At 48.9% G+C, this 24,109-nt stretch overlaps 1 protein-coding gene and 1 long non-coding RNA gene across 2 annotated transcripts in view; one reads left to right on the top strand and one right to left on the bottom strand.

Annotated features, from left to right (window-relative positions):
- Positions 1-14,575, top strand: part of LOC127492402 (uncharacterized) — an 81,546-nt gene extending 66,971 nt beyond the window's left edge. The window contains exons 2-3 of the long non-coding RNA XR_011379408.1: positions 7,618-7,719; positions 14,166-14,575. This is a non-coding gene — a long non-coding RNA (uncharacterized lncRNA). The remainder of the gene's footprint in view (positions 1-7,617; positions 7,720-14,165) is intronic.
- The window catches only part of COLEC12 (collectin subfamily member 12), a 206,556-nt gene that overhangs the window by 2,063 nt on the left and 180,384 nt on the right, over positions 1-24,109 (bottom strand). The window contains exons 6-9 of the mRNA XM_051852076.2: positions 15,489-15,977; positions 14,399-14,535; positions 12,920-13,029; positions 743-888 (exon numbers count right to left, since the gene is read on the bottom strand). Of these exons, the coding sequence (XP_051708036.1) occupies positions 743-888; positions 12,920-13,029; positions 14,399-14,535; positions 15,489-15,977 (882 nt within the window). The remainder of the gene's footprint in view (positions 1-742; positions 889-12,919; positions 13,030-14,398; positions 14,536-15,488; positions 15,978-24,109) is intronic.

A 24,109-nucleotide genomic window follows, 5' to 3' on the forward strand; every position in this document is an offset into this window, starting at 1 on the left:
CGATGAATTCATTGAAATATAATTCCCAAATCATATAATTAAATCATATAGAATTCAGTATTTTAAAATATATTCAAAGTTGTATAATTTAGGGCATTTTCATCACCCTCCAAAGAAACCCTGCACTCATCAATCATTTCCCATTTCCTTCATTGCCCACTCCAAACCTGTAAATCGCTTTCTGATGAAGAAAACTAAGATGCCCTGTTCCACATAGGATTGTGTATTAAATGAAGCTTAGATAAGTATCTTTTGAAATAAAAAATTTTCCGCAAGCCTCTGTGGTTTCTAAGCTTATTAAGGGGCAATGGTTATGCACCCCCAGTATCTAGCAGAGTATCTGGCCTAGGTAGATGGTCAACAGATGCATGTGGGATAGAATGCTTGGCCACCTGACTTGACTGGGTGGATGTCTATGAAAAAGACATAAACAACCTTGGTGCCATGTCTTAAACAACAATTAACTAACAATATTGTAAGCTGTTGTCCTGTGCCAGTTATTAAATATTTTATTATACAACAGGCAAATCCATTAACTTCTGTAAGTCTTTACCACAACCCTATAAAGAAGACACTATTACAGTTCCCCTGAAATGCATAAGCTGCTCAGCTATTAAGTGACAAAACCAGGACTGGTACCCAAGGTGGAGACTATTTACAGCCCTCAAACTTACAATCTCTCATTCTGTAATAGAACTAAGCCCCGCAGCTGCCACTCAGATTCCATTGACTGCTCACTCACCTGTCTCCCTGTCTTTTTCGCAAATGAAGTTATTGATCTCGTCACATTGGAAATCGTTCCACTGCCCAGCATAAATCAACCCGGCACAGTCTTCTCCTGGCCCTTGGCCACGATCCCAATTATCTGGCTGTCCAGCTTTCCAATTTCTTTTAACAAAAGAGAAAAAATGAGTGTTATTTGCACAGTAATGCAGAGGTTTTCTTTACTCGAGAGCAGCCAAGCCATGTGAAAAACAAAAACTGAGGCATATCATTTGTCCTGGAATGAAAATGTGTTGCTTAAAAAGCAGTGCGTGCTCTTTTTCAGAAAAAGCCGCAGCTGAGTTATGAGTAGCCAGGCTTGTATTCTTTGTTTGCCACAATGAAATCAGTTCATTGAGCTTCTCCATCACAGTGCTAAGTGTGTGAATCCTTCTTTGAGAAAGATGACTTTTTAGTGTGTACTGGAATACCGACTTCTGTATATGCATACACCCACATGTGTACATGCATGAATTCACTAGTATAATGCACTATGAGGGCATCACTCTCCCTCTCTATCTTGTGAGAACCCAGACAGATCCTTGTATATTTCAGTATCTCCAAGTCAAAGTGTCAGGAAGAGGAAGTGGAAGACCCTTTGAGACCCTTTGTTTGCAAGAACCTAGAGTTACAAACAACTGGTTGCAGTTTTCTGGTTGATGGCTTTAGAAAGAAATAGTAATTTAATCCTCTGGAAAATGACTCATACATTTCATTGCTTTTTTTTTTTTTTTTTTTTGAGACTGAGATTCTTAAACAAGTGTTTCTTCAGGATGAGTTCATTCGAGGCTTGTTCACTTGGATGTTGCTGCTCCAAAATGGCACTTTTAACAGTTCTTGATTCTGTTTCTGTGCCATAAATCAGACGTGTTTCCAGACTCAATTTGTAGCGTCATTTTGAAGATGCAGGTTCATGCAGCGAGGCTGTGGCCAATGCCTGAGAGGAGCATTGTGGAGGCTGGGGAGGGGGCTGCTCCCCATCAGCCGCAGGCCAGCTGTCCTGGGGTCACTCCAGGAGACAGCCCACGGCGTCCTACATCTTTGGACAATAAGACCAGCAAGACCAGAGGGCAGCGGGAAGGGACATTTGAAGTATATAATCAAGGGGTGCAGAACAAATGGTACAACTGGACTGCCGCACACCAAGTGTGTATTTTGGGATTTTTAGAAAAATGAATAGTGACCCCCATTGAATAAATCCAGCAAAAAAAAAAAAATAAGAGGAAATGGAGTAAAAAGAATGGTATAATACTTGGAAGAGAGAGTTAGAAAATAGTTATTCACGCACACACTCAACAGATACCCATAGAGCAGCGACTACGTGTCTATAACCTAGGTTGTGATGGCAGCACAGCACACAGAGAGCCCAGAGTCGCTGCTCTCAGAGCACTTACATAACAGACAAGAGACAGATGGACTCGGAATCTCAGGCTGTCATGGTGAGGCCAGACAGATGAAACTGGAAGGAAAAATAATTTATTTTCAAGTGTATGAGATTGGAAAAAAAATGAATAGTGACCTCACATAAGCCCGGTGATGAAAAGATAGTTTGGAGGAAGCTGCCTTTTCTGTGTCTACTTTCTGTCTACTTTGCAGGACTCCCCCAGCAATGTCAGTGATGTCTGAGCTGCTTGCTCTTGTTAAAACACACGTCATTCATTTTTGCTGGTCAGGTGAGATCGCTTGGTTCTAATTTTGTTGATGGGATTTGTAATTCCTGAATATATAATAAGAGAACATTTGATATTCTCGATTTCTCAGTTAACTGAGAAACTAGATAAACAGGACTTCTTTGGGTTTAGAAGATGTGTTTAATATTTCCCCCTCCTTTAAAGTCATTTTAAGTTAAGTAGATAAGGGGCCGGCGCTGTGGCACAGCAGGTTAAAGCCCTGGCCTGAAGTGCCGGCATTCCATTTGGGCACCAGTTCTAGTCTCGGCTGCTCCTCTTCCAATCCAGCTCTCTGCTATGGCCTGGGAAAGCAGTAGAAGATGGCCCAAGTGCTTGGGCCCCTGTACCCATGGGGGACCCAGAAGAAGCTCCTGGCTTCAGATTGGCTCAGCTCTGGCCATTGCGGCCATCTGCGGAGTGAAACCACAGATCAAAGACCTCTTTCTCTGTCTCTACCTCTCTCTGAAACTCTTTCAAATAAACCAACTTTTTTTTTTTAAAGATTTAAGTAGATAAAAGAGATTCATTAACTAGATGGAGTGATAACCAGGTGGAGAGAAAGGTGGTGGCTGGCACCGCGGCTCACTAGGCTAATCCTCTGCCTGCGGCGCTGGCACACCAGGTTCTAGTCCCGGTTGGGGTGCCGGATTCTGTCCCAGTTGCTCCTCTTCCAGTGTAGCCCTCTGCTATGGCCCGGGAAGGCAGTGGAGGATGGCCCAGGTGTTTGGGCCCTGCACCTGCATGGGAGACCAGGAGAAGCACCTGGCTCCTGGCTTCGGATCGGCACAGCGTGCCGGCCATAGCGGCCATTTGGGGGGTGAACCAATGGAAGGAAGACCTTTCTCTCTGTCTCTCTCTCTCTCTCACACTGTCTAACTGCCTGTCCAAAAAAAAAAAAAAAAAAAAAAGTGGCAATCTTTGTCACCTTTCTGCAGGGTCACTGAATTCTTCAGATACAGTGTGGAGGGATTTCTGGAGGAGAAGAAGCAGAAAGCAGTTCTGGGTGAGTGGGGTGTGTGTGTGACTGCTGGAGCCCACCAAGGATGGGGTGGGGTGGCCCTAAGCCACTGTACGGAGCACTTGGTCCTGTAGGCTGAGCTTGCAGAGTCTCAGAAGCTTCAGATCACAGGGGGTGACGTGTGGCAGAACTGTCTACATGGTTTGAATAGAATAGAACATATCAGAGAAAAAAGCTGTATGACGGTACTTCACAAAGTTCATGGACAAATGAAACGAAACGAGTTTCCGGGTGTGTGTTGGGTGCAGCGGTTGAGCTGCTGCTCGGGATGCCTATGGTCATGTCACAATGCCTGGTTGGAGTCCGAGCTTCTCTGCTTCTGACCCAGCTTCCTCCTCACGTGCATCATGGGAAGTATGTGGACCCCTGCCACCCATGTGGGACATCTAGATTGAGTTCTCAGCTCCTGGTTTCAGTGTAGCCTCGCCCTGGCTGTTGAGGGTGTTTGGAGAGTGAACCAGAAAGTGGAAGAGCTTTGTCTGCCTTTTTTTAAATAGACATTTTTAAAAGATTTATTTGAAAGGCAGAGTTACAGAGAGGCAGAGGCAGAGAGGTCTTCCATCTGCTGGTTCACTCCCCAAATGGCTGAAATGGCTGGAGCTGGACTGGTCCGAAGCCAGGACCTGGAGCTTCTTCCAGGTCTCCCACACAGGTGCTGGGGCCCAAGGACTTGGGCCATCTTTCCACTGCTTTATCAGGAGCATTAGCAAGGAGCTGGATTGGAAGTGGAACAGCCGGGACTTGAACTGGCACCCATATGGGATGCCAGCACTGCAGGCAGCAGCTTTACTTGCTACGCCACAGCACTGGCCCCTGTTTGCCTTTTGGATATAAAGTGAAAATAAATTTTAAAAATGTTTATTTTGGTACAAAAGTTTTTGAAATTTATGCAGGGTTTGTCCATAATATATATTTCCATAAACTTTTTGAAGATGTGTGTGTGTGTATTTATAAAATTTTGGAGAAAAATGTCAGCTTAAACGTGCCTTAACCACATTCACAAGCAGACTCCAGAAAGAAGGGCTGAAGTGTAAGTGAAAAATCCCTGAATCTCGTAATGCATACATCATGGAAGTGATGGGGTAAACACACATGTACTTGGGCGATCATACTGTACACCAGGAACCACAGAAATGCTCCAGCTGCCTGCGCCAGGGAGCTGGAGTGGGTGTGGCACCCCTGCAGGACTTGGGGGGGTCCCCCTAATGGAGACAGAGCACATGCTCTCACTCTTGGAACCCAGCCTTTCAACCTCACTCATTACTGTCTCATCAACCACAAAACTGAGGCCGCCTGGCTAAGAAACTCATGCCGGTAAGGACCTGGCCTCCAAGTGGGAAAATCGGAGCACTGGGAAGTGTTTTGTTGCAGCAGAATTTTCTCCCACTACTAGGGAAGAGGCCTGTCCTGCGGCCTGAGTCAGCGCCCCTCTGGCTGCAACCTCAAGTGGGTGACTCATGGATGAGAGGACGCTGTAGGTCCTCTTCCGGCCCTACCATGCTGTGGCTCTTCAATCCCAGGATGCAGCATCACAGCAAGAAATCTGCCTGGCAGAAACGTAACCTGGGCTTTCCCTTTGCAACGTACAGATGCAAGCCGCGGCTCATAACCTGCCAGCATGTTCCCACCAGCTGAGTCCTGTGGCCAAGAGGAATGGGGGAGATTCAAGTGTGTGCTGGGAATCACATCTTTGATGACCTAAGGTCAAGAGAGGCTTGAAAAGCTACCTTAGGGGCAGATGTCTGGCCTGGTGATTAAGGTGCCCACATATTGGAACACCTGGGTTCACTTCCCAGTTCCAGCTCCTGATTCCAGCTTCCTGCCTGTACAGACATGACAGGTCGTAGGTGGTGGCTCAAGTAGTTGGGTCCCCACCACCCAGGCGGGATTTCTGGATTAAGTCCCTGGCTCCTAGCTTCAGCCTGACTCAGTCATTGTGGGCATTTGTGGAGTGACCAGTGGAGGGAAACATGTGCTCTCTTGAACTGAAAAAACAAAAAACTCCTGTTTCAGAGTTGTGCCGTGAGCAGGTGGGCAGAGCCTGCATCCCATGTGTATCTGAATCTGCCCGGTGTGGGTAGTCTGTCACCAGTGACAGTCTGCCAGATGACACATCTGCGTTGATTCCCACCAGCGTAGAAAGATCAGCTCTGTTGGGCCCCTGGATTAACTGATCCTCTGTGTTGTTTATCTGCTTTCTATTTCATTGCTTTCTGGTCTTTATTATTTCTTCCCTTCCACTTGCTCAGGCATTAATTTCCTGTTCTTTTTCTACCCTTGTGAAGTAGAAGCTTGGAGCAATTGATTTTCAACCTTTAGAAACATTTCTAATATATCCATTTTAAAGCTGTCAGTGACCCTGTAAACACCATTTTAGCTCCACCTTGCAAATTTTGTTATGTTGTGTTTACATTTCCTTTAAATGCTTTCAGATTTCCTCTTTGATCCACGAGTCCTTGAATTTCCAAGTATTTGAGATTTCACAGATACCCGTTGTCAATTTCTAACTCAGAGGGCATACTCTAACATCTAATCCCAGTTCTCTCAAGTTTATTGACTAGTTTTATGGCCCAGCACATAGTGAGTATATCTTGATACAGCACCAGTTGCATTTGAAAAGCCTGTGTGCTGGCCATTGTTGGCTGAAGGGTCTCATAAACACCAAGTTAGCTGATAGGGTCAACTATATCATCGTTGGGTTTTCTCACTACTTGTTCCATCAGTTATTAAGAGAAGGTAGGAATTTTTTTTTTTTTTTTACAGGCAGAGTGGACAGTGAGAGAGAGAGAAAGGTCTTCCTTTGCCATTGGTTCACCCTCCAATGGCCGCTGCGCTGATCCGATGGCAGGAGCCAGGTGCTTCTCCTGGTCTCCCATGGGGTGCAGGGCCCAAGCACTTGGGCCATCCTCCACTGCCTTCCCGGACCACAGCAGAGAGGTGGACAGGAAGAGGAGCAGCCAGGACAGAATCCGGCACCCTGACCGGGACTAGAACCTGGTGTGCCGGTGCCGCTAGGCGGAGGATTAGTCTATTGAGCTGCAGCGCTGGCCAAGAGAAGGTAGGAATCTTAAAAACACTGCTGTTTACTCTGTCCGTGTATACACCTGGGATGTCCTCTTGCTTCTGACCTGGTCCTAGAATTCAGCCTTTTCCACATGGGTACAAGGAGCAAGCCGCTGCCCTGCAGGCCAGCACAGAGCCTGGTTCACAGTGCACGCCACAGTCATTCACTGAGTCTTATCACAGAACTGGGCAAGTGGAATCCAATCTCCAGTCAGGGTGCTGGTGCTGGTGAATAACATTTTAGCATGTCTGTGGTGAAATGCAAAAAGGAAGGTAATATGTGTGTGTGTGTGTGTGCGTGTGCGCACACACATATACAATGTCCAGCTGTTTCTTGGAAAGCATTGTAGGGTTATTACTTCTCTTACATGCTGAGATTTGCTGATGGGTAATTTTTAAAAACTAGGTCCTTGATTGGTGCTCAGTTTGGATGTGGTTTATCCCTCAAGGAGTCATGTGCTGGAGGCTTGGTCCTCTGTATGGCCGTGTTGGTCCTTTAAGAGGCGGTGCTTATAGGGAGGTCCTGCCTGCAGATGGAATTTAGTTTTCAGAGGACCCCCAGTAAGTTCTCTTGAGAGCAAACCCCTTCCAAATTCTTCCTCTTGGCTTCCTGTCTTTGACGTGAGCCCTTCCTCGCACCTGTGCTTCTGCCGCTGTGACTCCATCCACCGCGTGGGTTACACTGAAGCCAGCTGATGCTGTGCCCTTGAAACTTCAGAATCGTGAGCTAACAACTTTTTTTTTATAAAGTTAACCAGCCTCAGGGATTCATGATAGTAATAAAAAATGGGCTAATACAATAGCATATGCCATGTTGACTAGCTACATCTTTTGAAACTGAGTGGGGTGTGGACCCACGGCACCTGGGAACTGACCTGAGCACTGTCCTGAGCCATCACAGGTTGCATCGCCTGAATTCCTTTTCCCTGTCTAGTCCTGCTCTATATCACTGCAGAAATGGCCGTAAGATTCAGTGAGCCAGGCTGTATGTTTTACGGAAAATAAATCGGAGTTGAGGTCTGTGTGTGCCTTACGCCTCTGGCATCTATCTCAATTCACCATTACTTTGTGTCTGTTTATTATAGCATTGTCTTTCTCCACCAGGTCTCAGCATAAAAAGCAGAGCAAGCCCGAGAGGATGAGGAGAGAGCCTTCTCATCCCTGTCCTTCTTCTCAGTCACAAGAACCTTGAGCCACATCCAAAGGGTAAGAGGAAAGCTGTGACACTTAGTTCTCCTGTAGCCCGGCAAGGCATGAGTTGGTGCCAGGGCTGTCAACCCCTGTATTTTTTGGAAGAGTTTAAGAAGAATTGGTATTCATTTTTCTTTAAATGTTTAGCAGAATTCAGCCATGAGGCCATCTGGTCCCAGGCTTTTCTTTGTTGGAAAATTTTTGATACTGCTTTGTCGCTCCCCCTCTTCGTGGGGGAGCAACACTGAACCCTGCGCTGTTCTTTCGTCTGCTCGGCCCTCCCCGGGTTTGCTGCTGGTTCTTCCCGGGTTGGCTACTATCCCTTCCACCTCCGTGGAAGGGCAGTTCCCCCTGGCCACATTCCCCACTTCCGCAGGGGAGCGGCACACCGCCGGCCGGCTCTTCTGGGGGCTGCTCGGGTTCCCTTAGATGTTCCCCATAGATGTTCCTGGTGCATGCCGTCTCTCTCCTCCTTTATAGTCCTCCTCCGCCAATCCTAACTCGGCTGCCCACACGCCGAGTACGCTGCTCTCCAATCAGGAGCAAGTCCTACAGTTAATTGGTTGAACTGGAGGCAGCTGTGCGGAAGCTGTTTACTTCTCTCCCAGCGCCATATTGTGGGAGAGCAGATGCATAGAATAAGTCTTAATTCCAGTAACAGTCTAGTCCGGTTTGCTCCCCACAGATCCCCCTTTCTTTTTATTTTTGGCGTTGATACGCGCCTGTCTTCGGTGTCCCGCGGCACACACTCTGCTCTACTTGCTAGAGTTGCCACAGGCTCTTACAAGTCCTATCAATCAGGAAAACCGAATCCGGGTCCTCTCTTCGCCATTGTGAGGAGGTTTTTAGGCGCTGATGCGTGCCTGTGTTCGGTGCCCTGCAGCGCATGCTCTGCTCTGCCCGCAGGGGACTTACAAGACCTATCAGGCAAACCGAATCCAAGCCTTCTCATTGCCTTATTGTGGGGGAGACTTATTAGTGTTGGTTCGTGCCTATCTTCGGTGACCTGCAGCTCATACTCTGGTCGAGCTTTGCTGGCGCTTACCGCCTTAAATCAGGCAGACCGAATCCAAGCCTCCTAATTGTTGCATTGTGGGGAAGCTTTACTGATGTTAATTCGTGCCTGTCTTCGGTGACCTGCGGCTAGCCGCCCAGGTGCTCATCGCCTCACTAATCGGGCAGACCGAATCCAAGCCTTCTAATTGGCATGTTGAGGGGAGGCCTTATTTTTCTCTATTTCTCTATCTCCGGGCATTCCTACCTCTCCCATTTCACTTCTATCTTCCAGCATTCCCATTTCTCTTTTACTTCACTTCCAAACTTCTGTTTCTCTTATCCCCGCAGCTTCCCGGCACCTCGCCGCTTCAGCCCGCGCGCCTCTCTCATCTGCGCAGCTTCCCGGCTTTGCGCGGCTCGGTTTCGCGCGCTCCGCGGGCTCCACGCTTAACCCTTTCGCGTCTGAACCACGGCCTACGCCAGCGTTCCCTATCTATTCACGCCCCGTGCTCTCTCTGCACGCGGCGGCTTCCGCGAGTAACACAGCGTAGCTTGCGTCTCCACCACTAGCATTCAATCCAAGTTCCCCGGGCTAGCCTGGCGAATTCAACCCAGCGTACGTCTCCGCCCCACGGTTTGGCTTCCCGTCCTTTGCTCCCCGGGCTAATCAGACGGATCCCAACCTGGCTTGCGTCTCAGCTTCTAGTTTCAACTTTTCGCCCCCTATTCCCGGGCTAACTTGAGAATCCCAAAGTGGCTTTCGTGTCCGCCTTGGCCTGCCCCCCGCGGCTTCAATTTCCCTAACACTTTTCTCTACCCGGTATGTTTCCTTAAGTTTTCTTCCAACAATATTCCTCCCTCATTTCTCCTGGCCTCTCCCCACAGTCCGCGTCCGAGTCTGTTTGTTCTAGCTTTCACTTTCGCTTTCGACCTTAGAGATTTCTCCCAGCTTCCCCCCGTAGTCCGTATACGAGTCTATGCCTAGGCTTTCAACAGCTTCTTCCGGCACCCTTTTCGTCCGGCTTTTCCCTAGGCTGTTTGCTAGTCTCTCTCTCCGGTATTTTCCCAGTTCTTCCCGTTTCTTCCCTCCTAAGTTTCATATCCGTCCTAAGTTTCCTATCCAAGCTAGGTTTCCTATCCGAGTCACGGCACCATTATGTCGCTCCCCCTCTTCGTGGGGGAGCAACACTGAACCCTGCGCTGTTCTTTCGTCTGCTCGGCCCTCCCCGGGTTTGCTGCTGGTTCTTCCCGGGTTGGCTACTATCCCTTCCACCTCCGTGGAAGGGCAGTTCCCCCTGGCCACATTCCCCACTTCCGCAGGGGAGCGGCACACCGCCGGCCGGCTCTTCTGGGGGCTGCTCGGGTTCCCTTAGATGTTCCCCATAGATGTTCCTGGTGCATGCCGTCTCTCTCCTCCTTTATAGTCCTCCTCCGCCAATCCTAACTCGGCTGCCCACACGCCGAGTACGCTGCTCTCCAATCAGGAGCAAGTCCTACAGTTAATTGGTTGAACTGGAGGCAGCTGTGCGGAAGCTGTTTACTTCTCTCCCAGCGCCATATTGTGGGAGAGCAGATGCATAGAATAAGTCTTAATTCCAGTAACAGTCTAGTCCGGTTTGCTCCCCACACTGCTTCTGCCTCCTTACTTGTTACTGGTTTGTTCAGGGTTTATTCTTGGGTCAGTTTTGGTAAGTTGTGTATTTCCAGGAATTTATCCATTCTTCTATATGGTCTGGTTTTTCGGTGTGTAATTGTTCATGATAGTCTCTCATGATCTTCAGGGCCCAAAATCATGGCAGGTGGCAGGGGAAAGGGAGGGGGATGGCCAATGCATGGCGCCACCATGCAAAGACTGGGAGGTGAGGGTGAGTTTGAGTGGCTGCCGAAGTATTGGGCAGAGACCCCCGAGAGCCTAAGCCCGGTCCCCACTCCCAGGACAGTGAAATACTTTTGTCTTTTGCCACAAACCTATTGAGACATGGCTGAGATACTGAGTGTGGTATCTCAATCAGGATACTGTAAAAATACATAAATTCTAGCTAGTCTTATTCTTTCATTATGGACTAGTAATTATGATTATGACAATAATCAAATATATCAGTACTAGCAGGAAACATCTCTTAAGCACTTCCCATGTGCCAACTCCTGTATCAAATGCTTTATATATGAGGGTACTTCAAGAAGTTGGTGGAAAAATGGAATTAAATGATAAATTTATTCTGGTGCAGAAAAATTAGAAGCTTATGCATGATTTTTTTTCATAATACATATTTTCCATGAACTTTCCAAAGACCCTTCATATATATGATTTACTTTTCTGAAAACTGGCATGGGTGCTTTTGTACAGTTCAGTTCCTGTGTGGGACAAGGAGATGTGCATGGTTGTGTACCTTGCACGGGGGGCTTGTAGCTCTGAGTGTTGGGAGTTCTGGGAGCCCAGATCTCGCTGATGCCAGAGCCCATGCTCTGCCCCTCCACCGCACTGGCTCTCTCTGCTTTGTGCAGTGTTTATTATTACATGTCACATTAAGTTAGCCTTCAGTTATTGAGACCTCATATGATGTCTGCCTAATTTATTCATGCTTTCAAAATCTGATCCCGGGGATTTTTCCATGGATATGTGTTCCTGTGGGTGGAAACTGAGAGGCACTCTGAACTGAACTGTGGCTGGGGTGCAGGAGCTGAAGTTTTCAGGAAGCTCGAAGGTGGCTGTGTCTGGGGACCAGCCCCAGACAGGTGTCTGGTGATGTAATCCTTCCCGGGGCTGAGGTACCCACACTGGTGCTGTCCTCCTAAATCACATAATTCTTGCTGGAGCCAGGGACGAGGAGGGAGGTTTCACCCTGGGAGAGCTGGCATAGACATTAATGTTCCAGCTCAATCCATTCCATATGGGCCCATCCAGGGTTTTCTTGGAGGAAGGCTTCAGCTGGAATTTCTCAGTGAGTCTAACCCAGACCCTTTCTATGGTGGTGAGAAAGTGGAGGAGGTGGATTTTTGTTTTTCAGCTTCCCCCAGCTACCTTACAAAAGAGGTTCTGGCACTCTCAACTGTCCAAACAGATTTGTCTCTGCCTTGAGTCATTTCTGCCTCCTGTCCCCACCTCCAACCTGCTCCTTCTGCTCCAGAAGCCAGCTCCCATGCGGGCTCACACCTCCGAAGTGCATCCCTGCCAGGCAGGGCACTTTCCTCGGTACATCAGGTGTACACCTGAGAGCCAGGGTGTCCAGCCGGGCAGCAGCTAGGGATCTGCTCGCACTCACGGCAGGGTGGGGCTCATCTTCAGTCTCCCAGTGTTCCAGCACCACATGTGGCTACCCTTCCCCATCCCCCTCTTCCTCTCTTAAAGAGACAGCCCTATTCTGTTTTCTGCCTCCATTCTCTAATCATGTTCTTCATGTGGAGGATTTAAAAAATATAAAGCCAGGGGGCCAGGCTTTTGGCCTAGTGGTTAAGATGCTAAATAGGATGCCCACATCCCGTATCAGAGTACCTGGGTTTGAATCCTAGCTCCACTCCTGATGCCAGCTTCCCGCTCATGCACACTGTGGGAGGCAGCAGGTGATGGCTCGGGTTCCTGCTACTCTCATTGTTTCTCAAATAAAGTTCATATTCACTATTTTTTAAAAAGGTGCAGAAGAGCCTGTCTATCTACACGCTCATGCAGAGACATGTGTGGCCTCCCCACCAACTCTGATCCTGCTCCTTCACTGGTATGAGTCTGTGCCTCCATGCCCCGTGAAACACCTCATTTCCCCTGTCCCAGGACTGCAGCCCCCGACGGACCCTGTCCTCCACCTGGCGGGTGCATTCCATGCCTTGATGCTCTTGCACCTGGGGAGCCTCTGCAGGGCCTGGCTTCTCTGCCTCTGGCAAACTGAAGGTTACTCAGGGGTGTGTTTTTTTTTTTTTTTTTAAATAAATTCTGTTCATGTGGAACAGTTTGTTGCATATTTTCACAGATCCATCTGGTTTTATGAGTGTCTTGTTTCTTTCTTAGACAAGGAAGAAAAAATATACTCCATGAAAAGAAAACAGGAAACCCTACTTGATGGCATCCCAGTTTCCTGTCCCACAACACACAGTGGGCACCCGGGGCCTGCAGCTGACACAAGTGGCCAGGGTAGGATGTCATCGAGGAAGAAGCTGTAGGGAGCGCGCCAGGAGGTGGGGAACAGTGAGCGTCTGCCCACCCATCGGGAGGGTTCTGAGTACTCACGTGTAGTCCGGAGTTGTCCCATCGAGCCACTTCCATTCGTTCTCGTGCTCTGAGTCTGTGAGACCAATCCAGTGGCTATCTCTCCCCACTATCTGTTTTTTTATCCATTGCTGCAAGATAAATCCAGGACAGCACATTACTCTCTTTTGGGATAGATACCTTCAGAGACTTAAAAAAACTATTTTTATTTATTTGAAAGGCAGAGAGGGGGAGAGAGAGAGTGCGAGCATTCTGTCTTCTGGTTTACTCCTTAGATATCTGCAACAGCCAGGCTGGGCCAAAGTCAGGAGCCCCTACGTCCATCTAGGTCTCCCACATGTGTGCAGGGACCCAGTTACTTGAGCCATGACCTGCTATCTCCCAGGGTGCACGTTAGCAGGAAGCTGGAACCTGAAACCCAGGCCAAATGCCCACTCCTCAGGGGCTTTTCTAAATGGGAAAAAGGACGACTTGACAGAGGATGTTTGTCAGACCTATTTGCAGCTTTTGCTGTCGTCTTTGCTACTACACTTGTTGTGTTTGGAACTGTTTCAGGAGCTTTGGTGTTTTTTTTTTCCCCTCTCACAAGTTTACAAGTGAGGTTAGGGTGATGCTCTTCCCCTCGATCCCCCACGATAACTCAGTGAGTTCCCCAGGCAGCACTCCCCTTCAGCGTCTCTCCTATGCCTTCATACAAGGAACAGCCACGGGACTGCTGAGTGCTTCCTCAGGGCCGGCTCCCCTGTGCGGGGTGATGCACACAGTCTGTCTCTGGGCTTCCCCACCACAGGTGACAGATGGCTGGGCAGGTCTGTAGATCCCAAAGCCCAGGCTCCTGGCCACTGCCTTCACTTGCTTATTCTCGATCAGCTCCTGTGGGAAACATCTGTTCTCAGGGTCGTGTCTGGAGTTGCTTAAGAAAAAGGAGGCCACTGCGACAGGGTGACACCAGAGGAAGAACATGGGCACTGTTGCTACAGGGACCTCGGTTTCAGTGTCAGCTCCGCATTGACTAACCATCCCTTGCTGGGTCTCGGTTTTCTTATCTGTAGGATGGGGACAATACCTATGCTCTAGAGTTGTTGTGTGGGTTACAGTGTCCGGCACACAGGAGGGGATGGATGAGTGGTCGTTGTCATTAACGCATGTGGCCTGTGCCCCCTTAGCCTTCTTTGTTCTTCATGACCCCTCGGGGGCCACACTTTTTGTCCCTTGCACCCACCACACTCCACCCCTACAGTGCGCATGTCTCTCTCTCTCTGCACAGGTGCCTGGTGGCTGCTCGCAGACTTCTCAGCATAACGACAGTGACTGCCGTGGGAAGTGGCTCTCCCAGGGGGCAGCAATCGCTGCAGGAAGCCCGGCTCTCCACAGTGCAGTCTTCCCTGTGGATGCGACGGTGAATTCTTGGTACCTGTGAAGCCCCAGCAGGTGTGCAATTTCCAGATGTAAACTATCCTTAAATTACAACTTTCCCAACCAACTATGCAGCAGACGTACCTGCTCCTCTCTCGTGTTGATGAAAATGAGATGTGAAGACTTGTCTTCACAGAAAAGTTTTGCATCCTCAAAAATGTCTTTCTCTACTGAAAAATAGTAGCATTTGTCTGTGAAGTTCTTCCAGTGGGGTGGACAGCCTAGGAATGCAGAGGTTGAAGACACTGATTAAAAACAAAACCCAAACAGAGAACACTCTGCCTTTCTGCAGCTGGGCTGACGAGGCCAAAGCCAGGGCCCTGCACTGCTCCCAGGCCAGCAGCAGCCCACACGGAGCTCGTGGCTAATGGCCATGGATGTGCCTGGTGCAGACTAACCCAGGAGGGGACCGTGGAGCACACAGCAGTGACAACCACATAATCTGGAAAACCTCCATGATTGGGTCTTGTGTCTCTGCATCTGGATGAGTGTTTACAATGACAGAAATAACAGCAGCAAACAGGGCAGGCACAGATGGGCAGTGTCAATGTGGAATCCTATGGAACAATGAACTTGACAGGAGAACCCAAAACCTAAACTGGGCCAGCAGAACAACAAAGGTGACTGGAGTCTCAAGGAAGGAAATCATGTGCAATCAGGGTTGATCAAAGGAGAGGGAAACGGGCGTGGTTGCTGACCAGAGTTTTGCAGAAGGCTTAACCAAGGACCAGAAGGCTCCATGACCATGACACCATCTCAAACGACTAACATCTGGGCTTCGGTAACAAAGCTGCACCTCATGCTGATGAAGGGCACTAGGGAATGGCCTGACCCAGGGTGAAGAGTGTAAAACAGGCCAGGTCAGGGGTGGGAGCCATAGGCTGTCACCAAGGTATGGTTTCAGGTCCGGTTGTCTTGAGGGCCCAACTCCTAACTATGTAAGCACGTGAGAGCCCAGTCCTGCTTGGAAGGAAACACAGGCCTGAGTGACACCTTCGCCCCCAACACCTGCCTCCCCTGGGATGGAGGCCTATTATGCAGCAGGGGGGCTGCATGCCACCCACCGTGATGTTCTCACTGCCAGCTCAAATGGGGAGGGCACATGCTGGGGGCTGGGCCAGCCATGAGCACACACTCAGCCTTGGCCCCAGTTCCAGGGTGGGTTCAGACTTACCATTGACCTCTGGTGCTGAAGTTGGCTCGTTCTGCAGGGCCAGTGGCGCCACTGCCCCTGATGGGCCTGGGGGGCCGGGGGGACCCTTGGGGCCCGGCATGCCTGGTACCCCTGGCAAGCCTGGCAACCCCCGGGGTCCAGGCACCCCAGGCTCCCCCACAGTGCCCTGAAGTCCTTGGAAGCCGGGGGGGCCCTGGGGCCCAGGGAGCCCGTCCTTGCCTGGTGGGCCCGGGGGGCCTGGATCCCCACTGGGGCCCTGAGGGCCAGGCTTGCCAGGGGACCCGCGGGAGCCTTTGGGGCCCTGGGAGCCTTTGGAGCCCTTGCTGCCGCGCTCTCCAGGGGGGCCGACGGGTCCAAGGGGGCCTCTTTCGCCGGCAGGGCCTGGCGGGCCAGGCTCCCCCTTCTCTCCTTTCTGTCCTTTGTTGCCAGTTGGACCAGGGGGTCCCTGGGATCCTCGGTCACCTTTTGGACCCCTGGGGCCAGGAGGACCTAAAAGGTAAAACAAAGTAAAAGGCATAAACATGAAACCCATGGTGAGGACTTTGTTCGTCTACCTGGAGGTTGTAGAAGAAGCAATCCAGCATATGAGGTAAATACACTAAGGGCTGATGCCCTTACTCTTGTTGGCTGTTGTATGTTCGTTCAAGTCTAAGCACTCAGGACTCAGAATGTGCCTATATGTGATGAAAGGAATTTTTATTTTTTCTTTTTTAATATCTTTCCATTCCAATTTACATGAACTTTTAAAAAAAAGATTTATTTTTAAAGTCAGTTATATGAAGAGGGAGAGAGAGACAGATCCTCCATCTGCTAGCTCACTCCCCAGATGGCCACAACATCCAGTGCTGGGCCAAAGCCAAGAGCCGCCTCTGGGTCTCCCATGTGGGCGGCAGGTGCCCAGGCACTTGGGCCATCCTCTGCTGCCCTCTCAGATCACCAGCAGGGAGCTGAATCAGCAGTGGAGCAGCCAGGACACAAACCAGTGCTCACATGGGATGCCGGTGTCCTAGGTGGCCACCACCGGCTGTACCACATGTGGGCCCCGATGAAAGGACCTTCAAACAGGAAGTCATCAGGACAGGGCCTACTCCAGTATCACTGTGACCTTCTAAGAAGAGGGGTGCAGGACATAGACACACAGAGGAAAGGTACTATCTGCAACCCAAGAAGGCCTTGGGACAAACACCCCGCTCATCAACCTTGATCTCCGAGCCCCAGCTGGAGCTGGGGGGAAATAAATCACTGTCACTGAAGCCCCCAGTCTGCAGTACTGTTACAGCAGCCGGAGCAAACTGATGCAGCCCTGGTGGTGGTTGTAATAAGCTCACTCTTGGCCCTGACACAAGCCTTGAGTGGACCTTAACAGTGCACACACAGCTTTTGGGTGCACCAGTGAGGGTTTTCATGTTGACATTAGCAATGAGGAGGGGGAGGGAGGCTTGGCACCAAAGAGTGATACAGGTTGGGACTGGGATTTCCTCCCCTTTTCACTAATTTGACAAATGTTTATGGGTGACCAGTTATAAGACAAGCACTGGACAAAATGCTGTGGGGTATGCAGAGTTGACTTAGAACAAAAAAATGCAATTAGGGGGGTTGACGCTGTGGTATAGTGGGTAAAGCTACTGCCTGCAATGCCAGCATCCCATATAGGCACCAGTTCAAGTCCTGGATGCTCCACTTCTGACACAGCTCCTTGCTAATGCATTTAGGAAAGCAGTGGACCATGGCCTAAGTACTTGGACCCCTGCACCTGTGTGGGAGATCTGCATGAAGCTCCTGGCTCCTGGCATTGACTCGGGCCAGCCCTGGCTGTTGTGACCATCTGGGGAGTGAACCACTGGATGGAAGATCAATCTCCCTCTCTGTGTGTCTCTCTCACTCTCTCTGTAACTCTTTCAAATAAGTAAATTTTTAAAAAATACACGATTAGGTGTTAAAGCACTGACTTCTTCATTCCCTCACCACGACCAAGCCTGGCCTCTTCTTTCTGTTTTATACATCTTGTATTCTTTTTTTAAAAAATGATTTTTTAAAGATTTCTTTATTTACTTGAAAGTCAGAGTTACACAGAGAAGGGAGAGAGACGGGGAGAGGTCTTTCATCTGCTGGTTCACTCCCCAGATGGCCGGTGCTGTGCCGATCTAAAGCTGGAACCAGGAGCCTCCTCCAGGTCTCCCACATGGGTGCAGGAGCCCAAGGACCTGGACCATCTTCTACTGCTTTCCCAGGCCACAGCAGAGAGCTGGCTGAAGTGGAGCAGCTGGGACTCGAACTGGCACCCACATGGGATGCCGGCACTGCAGGCAGTGGCTTTACCTGCTACACCACAGCGTCAACCCCTAAAAAAAATAATTTGAGAGGGGCTGGCACTGTGGCATAGTGGGTTGGGCTGCTGTCTGCACTCCTGGCATCCCACATGGACACCAGTTCAAGTCCCAGCTGTCCCACTTCCAATCCAGCTCCCTGCTAATGCACCTGGGAAAGTGGAAGATGGCCCAGGTGCTTGGGCCCCTGCACCCACATGGGAGACCCAGAAGAAGCACTGGGCTTCTGGCTTCAGCCTTGCATGGTACTGCACTGCAGCCATTTGGGAAGTGAACCAGCAGATGGAAGATGTCTCTTCTTTCTCTGTAACTCTGCCTTTAAAATAAATTGAAAAATATATAAAGCTTTAAAAGCATAATTATTTTTTGAGAAACATATATAGAACACTCCTATCTTCTGGTTCATTCCCTAAATGCCCACAACTGGGGTTGGAACCCAGAGCTCAATCCCAGTTTCCCATGTGCATAAAGGGGTCTAACTATTTGTATCATTACTGCTGTCTCCCGGGGCGCACATTAGCAGGAAGGTAGAGGCAGGAGTCAGAGCTGGGAATTGAACCCAGGTACTTTGATATAGGACACAGGCATCTTAACTGCTGGGCCGAATGCCTACCCCTGGTGTTCTGTGTTGAACTTTAGGAAATTCAAATGAAGAAGGTCCGCTGGTTAATTCAATTGTTTTAGAAAGTCTCAGATTCCCCTTGCCAGCAATCAGTGTTTCTCAGTCACTCGCACCTGGGCTGGTTCTGTACACAAGTTACTAGAGATGAACTAACATGCAACTGTGAAATAGTCACTGTTCAGTGTTGACAGACTGACGGGAGGAGTTGTATTTCTTCCAGAACACCTTCCTCTGGCTCCTCACAGAGTTCCCAAGACACACAAGTCTCTCCTTCCCCTGACCTGAACCCAAGACCTCCCTTACATGGAGGGACAGCTCTGCATTCCTCTTTCCGGGGGAAGGTAGTTTATGGCGCAGCTGTTTCCCTCGGAACTAGAAGTGGTTGTTGGAGACCCCACCTACTCCACATGTAAGCTGTGGCTCAGTCAAACGGGGATCCCACAGTCAACACAGAACATCAACAGATGCCTGTATCCCGAGCTTGTGAATGAAAGGAGTAGGTACTGAGAGAAGGAGCAAATTTTTGCCTTTGATAAAAATCTGCAATCCTACTGTGATCATTTTCCCAGATGGATTAGTATAAAAACCAACTTTTCCTATGTAGACCATTAAATCCATCATAAATAGGCCATCTGTTTCTCTCTTAAAAAGATAAAAGTGTGATATTCATGGCTGTGGATTAATTTGGCAAGCTCACTCACCATTATCAACGTCTTCATTCATAGCCAGCCCGGTCTTGAAAAACCCACAAGAAAATGGGAACTCTGCCCTGAGGTGCTGGGTTACATGAATATGTATGAGGGTACTTCAAAAAGTTCATAGAAAATGGAATTAAAAGCTTACTTTTGTGTAAATTTCAAAATCTGTATTTTTTCCTAAGTGTTTCCATAAACTTTTTAAGGAGTCCTCATATGCATGTATTTCAAAAAGTTTTGCATCAAAATTCTCAAAGTTCTCTCATTATTCTATATATTTCAGTTAAGGGGATTCATATTCACATAATGCATTTTTCTCACTAAAATATACTAGAAATGTACTGTTAATTTTTAAATATTGAGAGGGGACAGCGTTGTGCAAGGGGTTAACCTGCCGCCAGTGACACTGGCATTCCATATTGGAGTGCTGATTCAAGCCCTAGCTGCTCTGCCTCCGATCCATCACCCTACTAATGTACCTGGGAAGGGGACAGAAGATGGATGGAGTTCCTGGCTCTTTGCTTCATCTTGGCCCACACCTGGCTGTTGCAGGCATTTGGGGAGTGAACCAGCAGATGGAAGATCTTTTTCTCTTTGTCTCTCCACGCCTCTCTTGCTCTTTCAAATAAATAAGTCTTCAAAAAAATCATTGAGAGACTATTTTAAGAGTTGGCACTAGAGGCCAGCACTGTGGCATAGCAGGCAAAGGCGCCGCCTGCAGTACCAGCATCTCATAAGGGCACCGGTTCAAGTCCCAGCTGCTCCACTTCTGATCCAACTCTCTGCTATGGCCTGGGAAAACAGTAGGAGATGGCCCAAGTTCTTGGGCCCCTACATCCACGTGGGAGACCTGGACGAAGCTCCTGGCTTCAGATCGGCACAGCTCTGGCCGTTGTGGCCAATTGGGGAATGAACCAGTGGATGGAAGACCCCTACCCCCACCTCTCTGCCTCTCCTTCTCTCTCTGTGTAACTTTCAAATAAATAAATCTTTGGAAAAAAGTTGGCACTAGATGCTCTTAAAAAGTCAATGGTTAGTGCTAGGGTACCTTTTCCTCTAGGACCTGAGACGCTGATGTTGCTTATTTTTTTAAATTTAAATTTTTTTTTGACAGAGACAGAGAAAGGTCTTCCTTTTTCCATTGGTTCACCCCCCAAATGGCTGCTAATGCCAGCGCATTGTGGCTGGTGCACTGCGCCGATCCGAAGCCAGGAGCCAGGCGCTTCCTCCTGGTCTCCCATGCGGGTGCAGGGCCCAAGCACTTGGGCCATCCTCCACTGCACTCCCTGGCCACAGCAGAGAGCTGGACTGGAAGAGGAGCAACCGGGACAGAATCCGGCGCCCCAACCGGGACAGAATCCGGCGCCCCAACCGGGACTAGAACCCTGTGTTCCGGCGCCGCAGGCAAAGGATTAGCCTAGTGAGCCTCGGCGCCGGCCCTGGTGTTGCTTATTAGCATCTAGATGATCTCGGGCTTTCAAGTCTTACTTGAATGTCTTATTGGGAAGCTGTTGAAGTGAAAATAAAATATAAGGCACCTCTTGTGCCTTAAATTCCCAAAACTGATATAAATGACAGGTTTTATGAGCTTGTGCAGTCATAATTTTAATTCAGAGTCAAGAACATAGTAATGCCACTTGTGAGGGTACACACGATGTCGCACACAGCAGCACGGGAGTTGTGCTTTCAGATTTGCTGAAATTTAAATGTCAAGGCCAAGTGGGCGGCATCTCAGTTGGGACTCCTGAGATGCCAGGTACTTATGCAGGTGGTAAAGGTATTTCAAGTTTTGGAAATGCCCAAATGGGACCAACGCCAGGACTGCCAGCAGCCTCATGTTTGGGCTGCCAGCAAAACTTCCCCATCCTGATTTCCCCAGGCCCCACAGCTGAGGGACTCAGATCCTTTACAGTTGAGAGAGGACAGATTTACATCATTGTGCCGCCTCTGCACTAGCAGCCACACTGCAGGCTTCTGAGGAGTCTCCGGTCTCCCACCTCTGAGACAGACGTCTCAAATGTGTTTTTCAACAAAACTGCTGGTGCTTGACAGAAAGCAGAGAAACTTTTAATTCTGACTGCCACCCAAAATCTTAGAAACTGGATGTTAAGAACCACAGGTGATAAAGTTGGAAGATAGACAAAGTAGGAAAAAAAAATAAGTGATACAACTTAATGCATTTTTGTTCTCATTTAATAATCCATTTTAAAAAATTATATACTGGGGCCGGTGCTGTGGCATAGTAGCTTAAGCCTCTGCCTGTGACGCCAGCATCCCATATGGGCATCAGAGTCCTGGCTGCTTCACTTCCAATCCAGCTCTCTGCTATGGCCTGGGAAAGCAGTGGAGGATGGTTCAAGTGCTTGGACCCCTGCACCTTTATGGGAGACTCGGAAGAATCTTCTGGCTCCTGGCTTCAGATTGGCCCAGCTCTGGCTATTGTGGCCATTTGAGGAATGAACCAGCAGATGGAAAACTTCCCTCTGTCTGTCTCCTCCAGCCCCTGCTGCTGCCCCCTGCCCTGTAACTCTGCCTCTTAAATAAATTGTAAAAAAAAAGGAGAGCTAAATTTAAACAATTATGTATTTATCTAAAAGGCAGAGAAGGAGAAAGTCTTTTATCTGCTGTTTCACTCCTCAGATGTCTGCAATGTCTGGGGCTGGGCTAGGCTGAAGCCAGGAGGTCAGGACTCCTACATGGGTGGCAGGGGCCCAGGTATTTGGACCATCATCCACTGCTTTCCCAGGCACATTAGCTGGGTGCTGGATCAGAAGCTGAGACAAACTGATACTCCAATATGGGATGCAGGCGCCCAAAGCAGAAGCTTAACCGGCTGTGCCACCACCAGCCCTTTGTTTAACAACACATTCTGAATGCAATTAGATTAAGTAAATTTTTATTACACACCTACAATATGAAAAAGTCATTGTGCTTCACTGAGGTAAAAAGGAATATAAAAATAGAAATTTAAGCTACTATTTAGAATAATTTGGTTCTTGACCTTGAGCTTAAGAGAGCCAGGCTTCCTGGAAGGCACGTCCACTCCTTGTCCACGGTATAGGGTATAATTAAGCTATTGCATTCTGCCAAGTGGCCACATCCGATCTTCTACCCTCTGATGCTGTGGATCCTCCACTTACACTCTTCTTTGTGGGAGGACAGCCAGAAGGGCAGGGCAGGGCATGGGAAGAACTGAGGCCTCCTGCTTGATCCTCTATGAGCTGTTCCCTGTCCTTCCTGTCTTTCTGTGTATCTGTCAAGGCTCAAGTGTCAATCCCTTAACACCAACAGCTTTCCTGAACATAACCACTTAGTTCCTGCCGCTAAGAAGGATAAGACATTGGTTTGAAAAGCATTCTTAGGGTCAGTGCCATGGCATAGTAGGTTAAGCCTCTGTCTGTGGCCCCGAAATCCCATATGGGCACCAGATCATGTCCTGGCTGCTCTTTTTCTGGTGTAGCTCTCTGCTAATGGTCTAGGAAAGCAGTGGAAGATGGTCCAAGTGCTCAGGCCCCCACACCAACATGGGAGACTTGGAAGAAGCTCCTGGCTCTTGGCTTTGTATTGGCCCAGATCTGGCCATTGTGGCCATTTGGGCAGTGAACCAGTGAATGGAAGACCCCTCTGTCTCTCCTTTTCTCTCTGTGTGTAACTCTGCCTCTCAAATAAATCTTTGTTTGTTTGTTTGACAGATAGAGTTAGAGAGAGACGGAGAGAAAGGTCTTCCTTCTGTTGTGTCACTCCCCAAATGGCCGCTACGGCCAGAACTACGCTAATCCGAAGCCAGGAGCCAGGTGCCTCTCCTGGTCTCCCATGGGGTGCAGGGCCCAAGCACTTGGGCCATCCTCCACTGCTCTCCCAGGCCACAGAAGAGAGCTGGACTGGAAGAGGAGCAACTGGGACTAGAACCCGGTGCCCATATGGGATGCTGGCGCCGCAGGCGGAGGATTAGCCAAGTGAGCCACGGCGCCGGCCCCATCAAATCTTAAAGAAAAGTGCTCTCAGAGCAACATGGATTGTGCTAAAACTGAAGCAAGAGCAAATGTCAGATTTACAGTGAGGCTTGGGTGGAAGAGCAGTGAAATCACTGATGCTTTAAGAAAATGTATGAGGAAAATGCCCCCAAAGAAATCAGCAGTTTACAAGTGGATAACTTTTTAAAGAAGGAGCAAGAGGATGTTGAAGATGAAGCCTGTGGTGACAGATCATCTACATCTATTTGCAAGGAAAAGAAATTAATCTTGGTCACACCCTAATTGAAGATGATCAGTGATCAACCGCATAAACAACGGCCAACAGCATAGACATCTCAACTGGTTCAGCTTACACAGCTCTGATGGAAAAGTTAAAGTGGTGTAAACCCGTTCAACGGGTGCCAGGACTGTTGTACTCAGATCAGCTGAGTACAGAACCTTTAACAGGTGTCTTAAACAAGTGGGATCAAGATTTGGAAGCATTTATGGAAGAACTAACAGGAGATGACACACGACTTTGCCAGTGGGATCCCGAGGACAAAGCACAATCCGAGCAGTGGCTACCAGGATGCAGAAGTGGCCCAGTCAAACCAGAAGGCATAGGTCAAGAGCAAAGGACACAGCAACAGGCGTTTGGGAATGGGAAGGCATTTTGCTTGCTGACTTCTCGCAGGGCCAAAGAACAATGATTTCTGCTGATTATGAGAGTGTTTTCAGAACGTCAGGCAGAACGTGAGCAGAAAAATGCACAGGAACCTCACCAGAGAGCCCCCTCAATCCACCAAGAGGCTGAATGCCCACCCTGGGGCTCCTGCTCCTTCCTCTCATCAGACAATGGCGATTTCATGAGAGTTTCCATGGGAAATCATTAGGTATCTACTTTATAGAACTGATTTGGCTCCTTCTGATTTCTTTTTCCCTCCTAATGTTAAACACATCTGTAAAGAGCACCCATTTTTCTTCAGTTAATAATGTGAGAAACACTGCACTGGCATGGTTAGAT

The sequence above is a fragment of the Oryctolagus cuniculus genome, chromosome 10 (assembly GCF_964237555.1).
Source record: "Oryctolagus cuniculus chromosome 10, mOryCun1.1, whole genome shotgun sequence".
NCBI classification, from domain to species: Eukaryota; Metazoa; Chordata; class Mammalia; order Lagomorpha; family Leporidae; genus Oryctolagus; species Oryctolagus cuniculus.